Source organism: Protomyctophum bolini (assembly GCF_963924005.1).
Source record: "Protomyctophum bolini genome assembly, chromosome: 15".
NCBI lineage: Eukaryota > Metazoa > Chordata > Actinopteri > Myctophiformes > Myctophidae > Protomyctophum > Protomyctophum bolini.
In genome coordinates, this window is record NC_137876.1 from 20,861,154 (window position 1) to 20,879,091 (window position 17,938).

General features: G+C 43.9%; 1 protein-coding gene across 1 annotated transcript; it reads left to right on the forward strand.

Annotated features, from left to right (window-relative positions):
- Positions 1-1,769: 1,769 nt before the first annotated feature.
- Positions 1,770-17,022, forward strand: klhl28 (kelch like family member 28). The gene is made up of 7 exons (XM_080784913.1): positions 1,770-1,847; positions 7,327-7,509; positions 7,943-8,020; positions 9,674-10,311; positions 11,009-11,452; positions 14,373-14,581; positions 15,794-17,022. The coding sequence occupies exons 2-7, from the start codon at positions 7,327-7,329 to the stop codon at positions 15,955-15,957; spliced, it is 1,716 nt and encodes a 571-aa protein (XP_080641039.1). The 5' UTR covers positions 1,770-1,847; the 3' UTR covers positions 15,958-17,022.
- The last annotated feature ends 916 nt before the right edge of the window (positions 17,023-17,938 follow it).

Below are 17,938 nucleotides of genomic sequence, written 5' to 3' on the forward strand. Positions count from 1 at the left end.
TACATGTCGCAAACTAACTGACCGCTGCCATGGTGATGACGCGACTTCAACTCTCGAGAGAGAATAAAATGCGAGCGAGAGCGGTCTGGTGTATTTATAACCCTGATATAAAACACACACACACACACACACACACACACACACACACACACACACACACACACACACACAAGTAGATCGTGTGTGTGTGTGTGTGTGTGTGTGTGTGTGTGTGTGTGTGTGTGTGTAACTGTGTATAGGCTATATATGTATGTGTATACCCGGTATGTATATGTATATATATATATATATATATATATATATATATATATATATATATATATATATAGCCCAAACATTTAGACTCAAACCCAAACATTTATTTTCGATTCTGACGAGAGAGATTCGTCACTCAGAATCGAAAAAAACCTCTATGAGAGTCAATGTTTGGGCCCTAGCCCTGAAACATGACATGTCATGTGAACCATATATGGCTGAAACATGACATGTCATGTGAACCATCCATGGCTGAAACATGACATGTCATGTGAACCATCCATGGCTGGGCCTTTTCATATCGAGGCCCATTCTTTATTTGGCATTTGAGCATTGTTATCACTCCATGCTGTATTGATGTCGCACCATCATAGGACTGATAACAGGCAAACGTGAACAAAATGACAATTCTTACATGATTCTGTAATTGTGTAGACTTGTAAATTAAGTATAGGCCTATACTGCAGATGATTAACACATTTTACCTCCTTGAGAGCGTGCAATGAAACTGCATTTGCATTTCATGCAATGAAAATGCATTTTATACTCAAGGTTGCCTTGGTCACCTACTCCATCATTTAGCTGGGGACCACCTGGAACCCCCTCAAGGACACTAGATTGAGAACCACTGGCCTATTATGACGGAGTGGATGTGTATTATTGAGGGACTCCTATGCCCAGCTTTGAGTGTTTGTGTAAACACAAACATTGTTTAACCACAATCATTGAAGACAAAAGTGTGTAAACATTGTGTAACCACAATCATTGAAGACAAAAGTGTGTAAACACAAACATTGAAGAGAAAAGTGAGGACGCAAATTGTGATTGGCCAGAATGAGATGATGTATGATGATAAGAGCGCCCCTCAGCCCTCACTTCACACAGGTGTGAACTTTCAAGGGGCCCTTCTATAAACACCTTTTGTCCCTGCCCGTCTAAAGTTTTGCCATTGACAACAGAGAAATGACGTCAGAATTGTTTTATTTTTTTGGTGAAAATATAAAGTTCTGACTTAGACTATGAAAGGTAGCAAAATACAATATGGTAGCCCTTCCTTTTACAGTAAATTGCCTACTTATAATCATATTAATCACATGGTAATTACATGGTAGTTGTCATTACCTAGTAATTACTGGGTTTCCTTAAAGGGGACTACCACTCATTTTCAACATTCTACTGTCATTAATATACCTTAGAGTTAATAATAAAGGTCCCCCATCTCGGTGACATCACAAAGATGTACTTCAGTAACTTTTACTGATTTTTTTCCCCCAGATCTCCAGTTCTAGCCAAACAAAAAAAGGGGGGGGGGGGACTTTTTATTATTTACCACACAACTCTAAGGTATATTAATAGTATTACTAGACATAGTAAAATAAAAATGCTGAAAATGAGTGGTAATTTCCCCTGAGCCTCCCTCATAGCTTTTATTGTGAAAGCAGCAGGGAAGTGGTGTGGTTTCCCTCCTGTGCATGGTTGACGGACACAGATCCTCACATCTCTGCTGCTGAAAGCTCCTCTAATGCCAAGCCACTGCAACTCCATCTTGACAGTCAGCGGCAACATCACAGACACAGCGCAATAATTCACAGGTTCGTTCGTGTTATTTCTTACCCCCCTCCCCACCCCCTGGCTGCAGATCATGGCATATTATTATCTGATTGATGGTGTGGTGTATTATTTATTAAGTTTATTATATATCCAGCCAACAATACGCAGCTACAGACACAACTGTGTCCGTTGTTTCAGCACAGGCGCCGTGTTTTTTTAATGTGATTGTATGTATGATGGATACAATGTTGCGGTGTTTAGCAGCCCAGAGAAGCAGACCCCAGGCAGCACTGTTTATTTTTAGCAGCTAAAACCTTGCACTGCCTGACTGACTGCAGCCCCAGCACTCACAACGCAATGTATAGACACCAAGTAAAGGCCTCCGTCTAGTTACTGGAGAGTCTAATCGAATAATAACATAATTCGTTACTGTAAAAAAAACCCCAAAACAAGCCGTCTTGTATTGTGCGCCAGGCTTTAAGCTATATCCCTCCCCGTCGAACATGTTTTTGTTATTTATTTGCTTTCTCGAAAAGGCACAACTGATCCCCGAGTATAACGTACGTTATCATATTATTTAGCATCACCAAAAAGCTGCCTGTTAATGGTATGCATTTTATTTTATTTTTTCAAACCCATATAGCCTTGGGAATGAATCACGTTCTCTTTTATCTTAATTCAATCCAACAAGGCCTCAAAAAGCTCATTAATTTACTCTCCATCTCGCGACGGTGTCGCTTTTGTAATACCAAAGCATAAAGATGAAGCTAGCTATTGTTGTTGTCGATGGCAAGTTGTAGATCTGTTCTTTTTTTGGACGCGCTATACCGTCGTACAGTCGTACTAAGTATTGAACCTGCAGGCTTCTTCAGACTCTACAGCATCCTAGGCCAGTTGTGTGTCTGTCATGTCATTCTGATTATTTTGTCAGAATTCAAAACGTATGGAGATACAAAATAAATATATTTTGTATTTATATACACCTTTTTCAGGAGGAGCCACAGGTTGTCTTTAGAAGAATGGGTGTCAAAGTAGCCTACATGTAGGCTGGTGTTTTAAGTCAACGTTTATGACAGTGACAGGCAATATTAGTAAGTTAATTCAGCTCTGGCCAGGTACAACATTAAAGGGCTGCCTATATGGTCATCAGTTTGTGAGTTCTGAATTGTTGATTGATTTACAATAAGTGCAAACTATTATTATGAACTAAAATGACAATTTACCCTCCCTGAACTTTCTCTATTATGGACATTTTTAAATAATGTTGTAGTAGCCTACATTAATATGAAATTTAGTTTAATGACAATCGTCTCAGGTGAAATCGTCATTGTGGCCAAGGCTGTTAGCCCACCTTTCTGGATTAAAATTAAAAAGTAGCAGATCTACAAGCCCAAAGCCCAAAATGTGCCTCCTTTGTGCCACGTTTTGAGCTTGTAGCCCCGCCAATATACTGTATATCAGTTACTTTTGATGCATTTGTGTGTCACTCAGCCACTGTGGCATGATCAAGTAGGCTACAAACCACCTTGCGCACTCAGATCGGTTCCGTGGCATTGTTCCGACCTCCCATTGTGCCAACCTCTCATTCTTCAGAAATTACTAACGCCTATCTCTAACCCTAACCCTAAACATAACTGCAAACACGGGAGCAGCGCATGTTCGTCAACCTTAATGCATGTTCGTCAACCGGCAGTGCATGTTCGCCAACCTTAATGCATGTTCGCCAACCTTAATGCATGTTCGCCAACCTTAATGCATGTTCGCCAACCTTAATGCATGTTCGCCAACCTTAATGCATGTTCGCCAACCTTAATGCATGTTCGCCAACCTTAATGCATGTTCGCCAACCTTAATGCATGTTCGCCAACCTTAATGCATGTTCGCCAACCTTAATGCATGTTCGCCAACCTTAATGCATGTTCGTCAACCTTAATGCATGTTCGCCAACCTTAATGCATGTTCGTCAACCTTAATGCATGTTCGCCAACCTTAATGCATGTTCGCCAACCTTAATGCATGTTCGCCAACCTTAATGCATGTTCGCCAACCTTAATGCATGTTCGCCAACCTTAATGCATGTTCGCCAACCTCAATGCATGTTCGCCAACGTTAATGCATGTTCGCCAACGTTAATGCATGTTCACCAACCTTAATGCATGTTCGCCAACCTCAATGCATGTTCGCCAACCTCAATGCATGTTCGCCAACCTCAATGCATGTTCGCCAACCTTAATGCATGTTCGCCAACCTTAATGCATGTTCGCCAACCTTAATGCATGTTCGCCAACCTTAATGCATGTTCGCCAACCTTAATGCATGTTCGCCAACCTTAATGCATGTTCGCCAACCTTAATGCATGTTCGCCAACCTTAATGCATGTTCGCCAACCTCAATGAATGTTCGCCAACCTTAATGAATGTTCGCCAACCTTAATGAATGTTCGGACTAACGGGACTTTGGATCTATGGACGGACACCCTCAGGCCGAGAGCCAACGTAGGGAGGCTGGAAGAACATTCAGTAAAAAAGCCAGGACAACGCTCCACACGACCCAAACTCTTCTCTCTTCTGGCTCCAAAACTATGCAATGCACTTCCATTTGCAATCGGATCTGCAGACTCGCTCCCAATCTTCCACGTAGTCTGAAAACTCACCTCTTGAGACTCCATCTTGGCCCATAGCACAGCTTATGTAATTTAGATTCATGATTTAGCATTTTATTAGATCTATAATATAGCATTTTCATGTAGACATAGCATAGCGCCCTATAATGTATATGTAACGCCCGGGATTCGAACTCGGGCCTCCCACGTGAAAGTCCAACATCTTAACCACTCAAAGGGATATCCCTCTGGACCAGGGGAGATATTAGACTTTTGAGGCCATACTCAGCATGACTGTACAGATATTAGATAGTCTACAGATATTAGGTTCTTAGCTTGCTTAGGATTATTGATGACTATTTCTATAGAGCACCTCCTGACGTCACTGTCGGGCGCCAGTCCACAGGTTCGTGTACTTTTGATTTGCTTTGAATTCCCCATAGGGGGATTTTAGAGCTCTTCATATAAGAACTGTGTTTGAAAAATAAACCGATCATCCCGGCCTTTTCACTCATATGGATATGAAGCATCGACTGAAGGTGGAAATGTACAAATATAACCAAAGAGTAACAAAATAAGCGCTAGAAACGAGTCAAACAACCCAGAGACTACATTTCCGGTTAGGCAGGGTGGCTGCAGCTGCCCGTCGCACAACATAAACTGACATGTTATTTAAAAAAATATATATATATATATTTAATGTTTCGTGGTTAGTACGAGTCGAGTCACCGCCAGCTGAGCTTACGTCAACGAGGAATCTCAGGAACGCAATGTGTTGACAGCTGGGCGTGACATATATTAGCAGCGACATTGCTTTCATAATGTAGTTTCAAGACTTTTGCCAAATTAATTCCATGTTCTCCAGAAACTGGCTGTATCAAATATTAATGGACATCATTAACGACGCACAGCCACCCCCCTGACAGAAAGACCGGGATGATCGGTTTATTTTTCAAACTGTTCTTATATGAAGCGACCTAATTTCAATGCAACTAAAAAAATACATGAACCTGTGTACTGGAGCCCTCTACTGAAAGTGACGTCCGACTTCGGTGCTCTATGTATTTGATGTAATACCATGTGTTGTTTTTCCTTACTGTAAATCACTCTGGATTAAGAGTGTCTGCTAAATGTGATGATAGTCTGAGACTGCCACAATATGGCCATATATTGACCATATATGGGCTTAATATTGATGACGTCAGGGATCTCCATATATGGGCATAACAGGGATTGTATTAGGGCATCTTCTGGAAATGCCCATATATGGACCACGAGGCGTGACGTCATGAGGCGTGGACTGACAACCATAGATATATGGAGGCGTGACCTGACGGACGGACGGACAGACGGGTTTTGCATGTTTTCATAGTAATCTGTGACCTATGGTTGCAATAATATATATATTAAACATACACAGATTATATATACAAATTATGTGTGTATTGTTTTGAATCCATGTTGTGGTACAGTACTGATGATCTCATGGATTAAAGTTGTCAGTTGTCAGACCGATAAATTGTAATTAAAATATGTATAGCCGCACACTCGTAGCTGCCAATGCAAAACGTTTATTGTTGGGAGAAGAAACCAACTTTTCGAAACATATATATATATATATATATATATATATATATATATATATATATAGGCCTACTGCCTTCTTCAGGGTATGACCGATTATTTGCCCAATCCCTAAGGTCTTCCACTGCTGGCCTGCTCGCTTTGCCTAAAAAAATGGCAACAAAAAAATACGGGGAAGCAGCTTTTTGCTTCTACGGGCCGACGGCATGGAACAAACTCCCACTGTACCTTCGACAGGCAGCCTCTGTAGACATTTTTAAAGCACAGCTCAAGACCCACTTCTACACCCTTGCTTTTAATTGATCTTTTATTTATTTTTGTTATTCATGTCCACTGTATTGCATTACTGCTCTTGTTTTTTAATGTTTATGCCTTGCTTTTCTTTTCATTTTTTTCCTCCATTGCTCTGTAAAGCACTTTGAGCTGCATTTCATGTCATGAAAGGTGCTTATTATTATTAATCAATAGACTTCCAGTCGTGATATTTTATTTTTGCTTTATTTATATTCCATCTGTGGATTCCTCCTCTCGTGGTGTTGTTTCTCAGATGGACCAGCAGGCTCAGTCCTATAGACGCCTTAGCCCATTTTGGGCAGGAACCCCTTTTGGTGTTAGCATTATGTTATGCTTTAGCTATTGGAAAAATAGCAGATCTACAAGCTCATAGCGCCCCACCGAGTGGCACGCTACGAGCTTGTAGGTCTGCTATTTTTTGAAATATCCAAGAACGACTGACATGGAAACATAGCTTTTTAAAAAAACTGTCAGGATGTAGAAGGCGTCACACTGATAAGCACCCGTATGCGCGTGCAGGCCAGCAGCACATGAACCCTGCCTCTCATAAGATGCAATGGTGTGTGTGTGTGCGCGCGATAATAGAAATTCAAAACAGTCGTCCTCAAAACCAAACCTCCTGTCACTGTCATACGAACGCAGGGAGCGCTCTATGATCACGGCAGCAGAGCCTGTTCGTGCACTCGCAGCTGCAGCCCATCAAGCCTAATTTATGCTCCCGCGAAGGTGTCTCGCGCAGAGAATGGGCCGAGACTAGCAGACCTCTTAAGCTCGCAACAGTCGCATCCGCGACGTGATGTGAGCTTGCATTATCGGCTGTTCTCTGTGCGCAATACTGTTTGCGCAATGAAGTATAAATCTCTCCCTAGAGTGCACCTCACTGGCCAACACACACACGAGGAGGTCGAATGAACTGAAACCAGCGCTCCCCGAAAACGGCAGCTTTGGACGAAACGGTCGACCCGGGGCGACCGGTCTCGATGTTCGACGTAAACAAATAATTGGTCTATTATGCTTGTCGTTGTTGTTGTTCTTCTCAGATGGACCAGCAGGCGCAGTCCTATATGCTTGCCAGTCTGACCCGGCCTCACTCTGAGCAGCTGCTGCAGGGCCTGCAGCTCCTACGACAGGACCATGAGCTGTGTGACATCGTTCTGCGCGTGGGCGACTCCAAGATCCACGCTCACAAGGTGGTGCTGGCCAGCATCAGCCCCTACTTCAAGGTAGGTCGGGACGATGTTAGCGGCCGGGGACCATGTGAAAATCCCTTATCGCCATTATTATTATGGTCCAAATAAGACTTATCGCGATATTATCGTGATAATCGAAAATGTGCGTAAAACTACCACTTTTTTGTTTGTTTATTTATGGGGAGAATGTTCGTCCAAAATAGCCGATCTACAAGCTCACAATGCATTGCGACGTGTTATTTTTTGGTGGAAATCATTTACAGGTCCGTTTTCTCAAGTATAGATGGTTTAAGACAAGTAGTACTGAATTTGCAGCTCAACAAAAGCTAATTCATCCTAGTGTATTTGACGCCACGGAGGACAATTTCACGTCAAATTGAAATCTCCACGATACGATTATTGTGAGTGTTTTTATTTATTTATCACGATGAACGATAACGATCATCGTCCCTTCCCTACTTCAAAGGCGATGTTCACGGGCAACCTGTCGGAGAAGGAGACCTCGGAGGTGGAGTTCCAGTGCGTAGACGAGGCGGCTCTACAGGTATTTCCAGGGTTTTTTGTTTTCAAAGTAATTTTTTCTTTTGTATTATGTATAGTTGTTGTTTTTTCCACTTCATTTTTATTGAAGGAAAAACAGACAAGAAAAACAACAAACAAGACTATATGGAAAGAAAAAGAAAAAAGACAAAGACTAAAAGCAAAAGAAACGAGGCTGCATTTTTCATATTACAAAATACATTAAAGGAGAATTCCATACTAAAAGGCTTTCTTACCTTTCTTTGTAGTTCCCATCAAAGAGGTCCAGGTGTTATTTTGTGCAAAAGCTCCTTATTGGCTATTTCCCCTACCATAAGCCCTAAATGAATTGCATTGAATTGAATGGGATGTATGGGGTGTTGTGCTAATTTGCTTATTTCCATCGCTCAAAATTATAATTTCTTTGTATATATCCTCTCTTCATAATGTAAATAATAACCCAAGCGGCACACTTTACTACTTATTTCGATGGAAATAAGCGAATTAGCACAACACCCCATACATCCCATTCAATTCAATGCAATTCATTTAGGGCTTATGGTAGGGGAAATAGCCAATAAGGAGCTTTTGCACAAAATAACACCTGGACCTCTTTGATGGGGACGTAACAACTACAAAGAAAGGTAAGAAAGCCTTTTAGTATGGAATTCTCCTTTAAATGAAATCCTATTGCAATATCGCTAGGCTGAGAGAAGAGATTCCACTTCTCCCACTTTTTATAGAATTTATCCTCTTGTAGTATGAATGTTAGTTTTTCCATAGCATACAGTTCCTCAATAATGTCCGCCCATTGATCTTTCGTTGGTGGGTCCTGTTGGCACCAGCGTCGTGTGATCGCTTTTTACTTGTTGCTAAGAGGATCTTGATTAAATATTTATCATGTATTAGAAACTCTTCAGGGATATTTCCCAACAGTAGAAAAGAAACAGTCATGGGTATCTTAAAACACAGAATGGTCTCCAAGGTGGAGTGGATATCCTGCCAGTATATTCTGAATTTTAGGACAAGACCAGAAAATATGAGCGTGGCCCGATATCGTGTAGTTGTTTAAAGCTACAGTATGGCAATTGTTCTCAATGACAAGGAGGACCCCCACATTAATCTGTATTTGGCCCCATCCGAAAATGTCCTTGTGCCAGCAGGCATCCCCGTAAAAGATGTGTGTTGTTAAAAGTGTTCAAAAACGATTCCAAATTTGTCACAATTTGTTCAAAATAATTTGAAAATATCTCCAGGCTTGTAGATCTGATATTTTCAAATCGAGGATAAGTTAAGGTAAGTGGTTAAACTTGCTATATTAACACAATGTCACATATATTGGTCTGAATATAAGACATTTCTTTCCAATGGAAATATCCTAAAGAACGGGGTCGTATTATAATCGGGGACTATTTGACTATTTGACATTCGATGTTCATTTTCCACAATAATCAAATCTAGAGTTGTCTTATATTCGGCACAATACGGGTATATTAATTAAATTCAACTATCACATCTGCAGTGGTTGGTGTGGTGGGCTCCCTATACTCACTGAGTATACCGGTATAACACTACAGTGTGTTTCTCCCTCAAAAAACGGCTAATCTATCTGACTTGTGAATAGTTTTCTGTCGAGTCCTTTTCAAAACGCTTTACCTCTTAACCTTTCTTTCCGTAGGCCATCGTGGAGTACGCCTACACCGGCACGGTCTTCATCTCCCAAGAAACCGTGGAGTCGCTGCTGCCGGCCGCCAACCTGCTGCAAGTCAAGCTGGTGCTCAAGGAGTGCTGCTCCTTCCTGGAGAGCCAGCTGGACGCCGGGAACTGCATCGGCATCTCTCGCTTCGCCGAGACCTACGGCTGCCACGACCTGTGTCTGGCTGCCACCAAGTTCATCTGTCAGAACTTTGAGGAGGTGTGCCAGACGGAGGAGTTCTTTGAGCTCACGCGGGCGGAGCTGGACGAAATCGTGTCCAATGACTGTCTCAAGGTGGTCACGGAGGAGACGGTGTTCTACGCGCTGGAGTCGTGGATCAAGTACGACGTGACGGAGCGACAGCAGCACCTGGCCCAGCTGCTGCACTGCGTGCGGCTGCCCCTCCTCAGCGTCAAGTTCCTCACTCGCCTTTACGAAGCCAACCACCTTATACGCGACGACCACGCGTGCAAGCACCTGCTCAACGAGGCGCTCAAATACCACTTTATGCCTGAGCACCGGCTCTCCTACCAGACGGTGCTGTCCACGCGGCCCCGCTGTGCCCCCAAGATGCTGCTCGCAGTCGGAGGCAAGGCCGGTCTGTTCGCCACTCTAGAAAGGTAACGTCGAGCCACGAATCGAGCTTGTTTTCGATTCCAAAACAGCAGCCTGGACGAAGATTATCCGAGATAATGGGATTCTAAAATGTCCGTTCCCATAGGCGGCATAAGCCGGCGGACATTTCACTTCCGTTTTCTTTCCAGTTTACTTCACCGCACCGGAAACCGGAGCGCTACGAGCGCGTACAGAACAGAGTTGGTAGCCGTGATCAATTTATATTAAAAATGACGTCCGAAGACGATCTCGATGTCAAAAGCCCAAGTAGGTAAAGGCGTCAAAAGACGATCTCGGCGGCAAATGAGATAATCATCATGATGGGCATTATAACGACTACCGCCGCGGCATACATTATCCCACTTATTACACGGCTACTTTATTAATAAATTGTAAAGTAACAACAAAACCAGGAATTTCCTCGCTTACGGTAATAATTTGAAAGGCCTTCTTTCGGCCCAGCTGCGGCACAGTCATGGCTGTCATGTTGGGTACAGTATAAAATCCAAGCAGTGCAGCCAGGTGCTCTGAGGCTTTGATTAGACGGCGGTCTACCAATCCAGTGTTCAACCAATCCATGTAATAAATTCAGATAATTACTATCCTAATTACTATACTAATCCTCCATATCATCCAGTGAGAGCATGAGGAAGAGATGATGATTAACTTATCGGGGCATTTGTTTTCCGTTTTGTCTCGCAGCATGGAAATGTATTTCCCTCAGACGGACTCGTGGATCGGCCTCGCGCCGCTCAGCGTGCCGCGGTACGAGTTCGGCGTGGCGGTGCTGGACCAGAGGGTGTACGTGGTGGGGGGCATCGCCACGCACATGAGACAGGGCATCAGCTACCGGCGGCACGAGAGCACGGTAGAGAGCTGGGACCCCGAGAGCAACGCCTGGTCCTCGGTGGAGCGCATGGCGGAGTGCCGCAGCACCCTCGGCGTGGTGGTGCTGGCCGGGGAGCTGTACGCCCTGGGCGGCTACGACGGCCAGTACTACCTCCAGTCGGTGGAGAAGTACGTCCCCAAGATGAAGGAGTGGCAGCCCGTGGCGCCCATGACCAAGTCGCGCAGCTGCTTCGCCACGGCGGTGCTGGACGGCATGGTGTACGCCATCGGAGGGTACGGCCCTGCACACATGAACAGGTACACCACTGGCTAGTGTGAATGGTTAGTATAGGCTGGTGGTGGTTGTGGAAATGCCCCCCCCCCCTGTTAGTTTAAACCTAACGGGTTGCCTTATATTATGGATAGGGTTGTCCCGATCCGATCACGTGATTGGAAATTGGAGCTGATCATGCCATTTTGAAATGATCGGAATCGGATCGGGAGCAAAGAAACCCCGATCGGAAACATCCATAGTATCAATATCCATGATATATCATGATATTATTAGACTGGATATTGTCTGTGATTTTGGATATTATGGCATAAGTGTTCTATACAAATATATATCTGATCGGGAAAAATCGTTATCGGCAGATGCTACAAATCAAATGATCGGAAATCTGATCGGGAGCTAAAAAAACGTGATTGGGACATCCCTAATTATGGATGAGAAATATCAAGTCATTTTAGTGCTAGGCACATTTGGGCTGGTTTAACAACTGAATTTCCCTTGTGGCATCAGTAAAGGTCTATTTTAGATTCATCCGTCGCTGGAAATGTTTTGCGGTCAGGAGGAATTTGAGGAAACTCCTAGATCCGGGGAGATAAATAAATCTTACATTTGTTCGGAAGCGGATGTTAACGTTCCTCCCAACAATAATCGTATACTAAATGCAATATTGTAAGTCCCACAAATGTCTTCATCTGAAGGATTCTTGTGATCTGAACTCGCTCAGCTGTACATCTCCAATCGTTAGGAGAAGTACAGCTATGATGGATATGTTCTTTAACAATTTAAGATGTGTTCAGATCAGATGTTAGGTTTATTTTCTGCCGCAGTCTCACCGGTCTCTGCCTGCCAAAGAAATATATCGTATATAAATTGAGTGACTGTTGATGACCTTATTTATTTACCACCAAAGTTTTAATGGCAATGTCACATTTACATTCATCACCCACTATATTTAGTATCTGAACACCATGCAGATATTATGTTTTATGATTTGTTGCGAACGCAGTGAGCACTTACTATGAGACCTAGCAGATCATGTCTGTGCGTGTGTCCATGTGTCCCCCCTTTGTGCCCATATATGGAGCTGAGTGATTTGTTTGTGATTTATGCAACCCACTCCATATTTGGACGTATAGCTGCTTTGGGGACTTGCGCGTCTTACTGGTTATAGTATACTAACCATCCAGTCATGTATGATCAAAGCAAGTCCATCCTTTCTTTGTAACAGATCACATCAATAACTAGGTTATTCATAGTTCGCCGCTACAGATTTGGCGTGTTTAGCTTGAAAATAAAAGGGCCCACCTTCTTCAGCATTTGGGCTACAGTGAGCCAAGATGGAAGTAGTTTGTGAAGCAACCTTCTTCAATTTGTCAGGTTAACATTCAGAGAGGGTTGCGTTCACGTCAGCCATGTTCACAGAACGCTATTTTTCATCAATGTGCATGCTTGCATCACTGTCGTATCGTTGTAGTTCCCTTTTTATAGCTTAGTTCAGTGTTGCGGATAAAAGGGTGTCCTGTCACCGAGTGGACTGGAAACCTAGAGCTTGATTTATTGCGTGCCGAAAATAACCCGATCGTCTACAAGCTCACTGTGCGTTGTCGTTGTACGACGGAATATGAATTAAGCACTAAAGACCTGAGGACCAGATTCAACAAAACGTCTTTTAAATGTGAATCTCTAAAATGTCTCCTATGTCAGTGTTTCTCAAAGATTTTCATGTCAAGGACCCCCAGAATGACAGTAATTTGGCCCGCACGCCCTCATCTCAAAATATTCTGTTCGAGGGACCCCCAGACGCAAAGATACGAGTTCTGACATTTGCTGTGAAAGAACAAAGGCACGTTTTCACGATTTTAACAGACCTACAAGCTTGTAGCGTGGCACCGAGTGCCACGCTATGAGTTTGTATATCTGCTATTTTTCAACAGCTAAAGTATAAAAGAATGGTTCAAGTGGTTAAAAGCTATGGAGACAGCAGTTGCACTCAAGGTCTCAATGGACTAAGCATTAACACACCGTCAGAGAGGGGTGGCTGCTGAACGTACTCCTACTGTATGTGCTGCTGTGTAGAGATCTCACTAGAGGGCCATGTAGGTCTCTGTTGTTGTTTAGTCTCCTTGACTCCCCCAAACCCTTCAGGAGAATGTGTTTGGATAAACATTCAATCTTTAGGGGGGGGGAGGCTTTATTTTGTCTTCTTTCCCCAGCAGATTATATACCATTCGATACCGTGAGGCAATTCCCAAATTGCCACAAGGTTTCCACTTCCAGCAGTGTTGTTGAGGGTTTCTTAATGTCGTCGCTTTGAGTCTTGACACTCTCTCTCTCTCTCTCTCTGCGTAAAACTAAAAAACAAATGAATATTTAAAAACCATAACAGCTAACAGTAGTAGAGTGGGACTGCACACTTGGTCTTGCTTCTTTTCTTGCGATTCCGTCTGTGGCAGCTACTTTCTCAGCAGAATAAGGTGCCATTACACTCAACGTATCTGTCACACAAATTGTCAGACGGAAATGTTGCCTTTACAAAGAATCTGATCCTTCCTCGTCTTACTCTTAGTCTCCATTCCAGAATTACCCCAGATTAGTTTTTGACTTGTAAAGAAGGCTATAATCCCACAGTCTCGCTAGCCACACTTAAACCGATTAAAAAAAGACCACAGGTTAATTACACACAATCTAGCTGTTCATCCTGTTCCCTACGTCACGTTCACCAGGATTAATTGAATATATATTCTTTCACAGCAAACATTTTTAACTCCTATCTTTGCTTCTGGGGGGGTCATAATTTTGGGAAATAGTTTGAGAACCACTGACATGGAAACATGAATTATCAGAAAACAGTTTAGAAGACATTTGTAGAATCTGATTGAATGGTCTAAAAGTAACTAAGTAAACTGACACTGTGTCGACGACTGTCCGCTGTGTTCTGCGTCCCAGCGTGGAGCGGTACGACCCCAGCAAGGACGCCTGGGAAATGGTAGCCCCCATGGCGGACAAGAGGATCAACTTCGGGGTCGGGGTCATGCTTGGCTTCATATTCGTGGTGGGCGGGCACAACGGCGTGTCCCACCTGTCCAGCATCGAGAGGTTCGACCCGCACCAGAACCAGTGGACGGCCTGTCGGCCCATGAATGAACCACGCACCGGTGAGTTGAGACTTGAGACGAGACCACCTGCTTATCATCGGACATGAATCAAACAGGCTACTCTAAAGCTATCTAGTTAGCGACATGTGTGGCAAATCTGCAAAACGGAAAACAATGCTTACCGCTAGCTTTCTTCACAAATCGTAAAGGTGTCTACTATCACCTCCCAATGTGTTCCAAGCCAACTCCCTTGGGAAACTTTGTGACAGCTGCTGAATGTTGGGGTACCATTAACAACCTATATAAGGCAACTTTTTCAAAGTGTCATTATGCTTTCAGTAGCATGTGACGGGTCAAACTAGGGGGTTTTCTAGCCTGATTATCAGACTGTAGCTTTCTTGAAGCTTGAGTCCGACATTGTCTCCTGTCTGAGCGATTTCAAGGGGGAGAGGATTAGAATTTCCCTCAACCAATAGCCATTGTTGTTGTTTTTTCCCTCCTTCCTCATGTGTGTTGCGCTGTGTGATGACGCTGAAAACGGGCCTCTGCGCTGATTGGTTGTTCGTTAGACCCACCCCCACCACCGATTGTCATTGGATAATACATTTTTGTACCAAAGAAATGATAGGTTCACAGCGCAACACCAGACCAAGAGATGCAGTCCACTCAGAGAGTGGGCGGGGTCTTTGGGCTGGATCCAGGCTAGGGGTTTTCATGATTCTGAATCCATTGCAAGCATTAGTTTCGCAAAGGGAAAACCCTCTAAACGCGTCCATATAGCGTCACAGATATGACGAGGTCATCGCATTTGGGCAAGTTCTGCGAGTTACGTTCTAGATACTGTGAGAGAATCTAGAACGGAAACCTTTTCTAGAACCAAAGTTCTTTTGGTGGATAAGGGGCCATTGTGATGTATTTTAAGCCTGCAGATATAAATTAAGCATACCAGTTTAGGCCTGGGCTTATAATAATTCATCCATAATGACATACCCAAAATAGAGATGCCAGCCAGGTTGAATGTGGTCGTAATCTGTCAAACGGTTTCCTACCCACTAAAGTAACTAAGTACATGTACTTGTCTTGTTGTTGTTTTTTTTACTTCAGTATTTACAATTTTCAAATACTTTTACTTCTACAAGGGGTAGGACAATATTGTACTTTTTACTCCACTGTCTACAATCATATGAACTTTGGTTAGTTACTCAATCAGTCAATCAATGATGTCGTCATGGATGCGTCTCTCTCTCTCTCTCTCTCTCTCTCTCTCCCCAGGTGTGGGCTCCGCCATCGTGGACAACTACCTCTACGTGGTGGGCGGGCACTCGGGCTCGTCCTACCTGAACACTGTCCAGCGCTACGACCCCATCACGGACACGTGGCTGGACTCCAGCGGCATGATGTACTGCCGCTGTAACTTTGGCCTGACCGCCCTTTGACCCATGGCCCTTTGAACCCCCGTGGACCGTTGAACCCATCATGGCCCGGCCCGGGCCCGGCCGGCTTAGGGACTATAGGCTGGAAGAGAAGACCAAGACCAAGAGGAGGCTTTCTCTTTTCTTTGTTTTTCTTTTCTTTTTCCCTTGTTATATCCTCTTCCTTCGCGTTCATCCTCCACGAGGCGGAGGGGGGGGGGGACTCCACATCGACGTGAATCCCGGACGGATGGACGGACGGACGATGGATGGATGAAGGAGGGCGGGCAGCCACAGCGATGGCTGGAGAAAAGGCAGAAAAGACGAGAGAGAGAGAGAGAGAGAGAGTGGAAGATGGGGATGTGTGTTGTCTCTGAGATGACAAGAGATGATGACTGACACTGCTGCTGTTGCATGTTGGACCACAGTGAGGACTCTGAGCCATTTTACCAGAGAGGATTGTGGGAGAAATCCTGTCACTTTGTTTGTTTTGTCCTCCTGGTTGTCGTCCGCATTTTGTTTTGTTACACCCCTTTTTGTTGTGTTTCGTTCATACCATTAATTCCGTGCATCACTCCACTCTGTTAATTTTTTGTTTCCTTTTTGTTAACAAGCAGAACGTGTTCCCAGTTTTGTAGAAATGTGCCATTTGCTGGTGTTTGTATGACGATGTGTGTCTGATGGCCAAGTCAGTGTGGATGTTAGTCCGTCTGTATGCTGGAGGATATGTGTGCGTGTGTGTGTGTGTGTGTGTGTGTGTGTGTGTGTGTGTGTGTGTGTGTGTGTGTGTGTGCGCGCCCGAAGCGTGGTGGTTAATTTGCATACTTGAGTTAGAGATGGCAGCATCCACACCAGTGCTTCACAAAAAAAAGAGAGAAAAAATGGAATCTTTATATTTACTTAAAAAGGGCTGCCTTTTTTCTCTCTTGTAAATAGTCTAAATGAAATATATAGATATGAATATATCCTCTAGTGCAATGCCTGTAAATGTTCTTCTGCACTGTGTGTGTGTGTGTGTGTGTGTGTGTGTGTGTGCGCGTGCGTGCAGAGAGGTAAATGATGAACCCAGCCAAATTGTGTCTGCTTCATCCTGGGAACCATTCAAATCCCCCCCCCCCCCCCCCCCACACACACACACACACACACACACACACACACACACACACACACACACACACTCTTCTCTAGCTAACCCCTTCCTTCGCTAAGGTGTCACACACTCCATTTCTAACTGGTGCTAATATTATAGGATTCAGGATTGAGTTTGTGTGTCTGCTGCCTCGACGAAGGCGGTCAACCTTGTGTGCAGCTTCTGCTAAGTCACTTGTCTTACTGTAGATGTTGGTGTTTATTGAAAATACCCGTAATCTAAAAGCCCCACTACACAATCTTGCACGCACGCACGCACACCCCACACGCAATAAATTAAAGCAGTCTCTCTTAAAGAGAATTCTGTAGCTATAGAACAACCACAAAACGGGTAGCACTATGTTTTGTGGATATATTGACTTCAATGAAATAACTCAACCCTTTTCCTATAGACAATGCCACAAGCAGTGGCTCCCCTGACAAATATTTGTCCCCGGTGCAGCGTGGAAAGGTGCTTTGTCATGGTCCCCAAATATCCATTGCCAGCAATGGCAGCATTTTCTCCCAGTCGGCTACGGATAAGGCATTGTGCCTGTGAGCAACCCCTAACACCTGCACTGCTTGCTCCGCCCAAGCCATCTCAAGGGTGAGTTATACTAAGTTGCGCGCCGCTCTCGCGCACCAAAAATATCTCACAGCGGGTTGCGCTTGTAGATTGTCTTTTATCTTTTAAACGACATGCAACCAAGTATAAATCGGGCATCAGAGAGGAGCCCCATCAGACATGTGCCAAAATATCACCTGCTTTATATATAGTCAAATCTCCCACGTCCGATGCGACAAATGACACCAACCTAATGTACAGCAATCACGTTATAGATGTACGATAAAGCACCATGGGCTGCTGTTGCCAACT

Coding starts and splice junctions, on each gene's coding strand:
- klhl28 (XM_080784913.1), top strand. CDS start 7,327: ATGGACCAGCAGGCGCAGTCCTATATGCTTGCCAGTCTGACCCGGCCT. Junction 11,453..14,372: donor GGCCCTGCACACATGAACAG/GTACACCACTGG, acceptor TCTGCGTCCCAG/CGTGGAGCGGTACGACCCCA. Junction 14,582..15,793: donor CATGAATGAACCACGCACCG/GTGAGTTGAGAC, acceptor CTCTCTCCCCAG/GTGTGGGCTCCGCCATCGTG.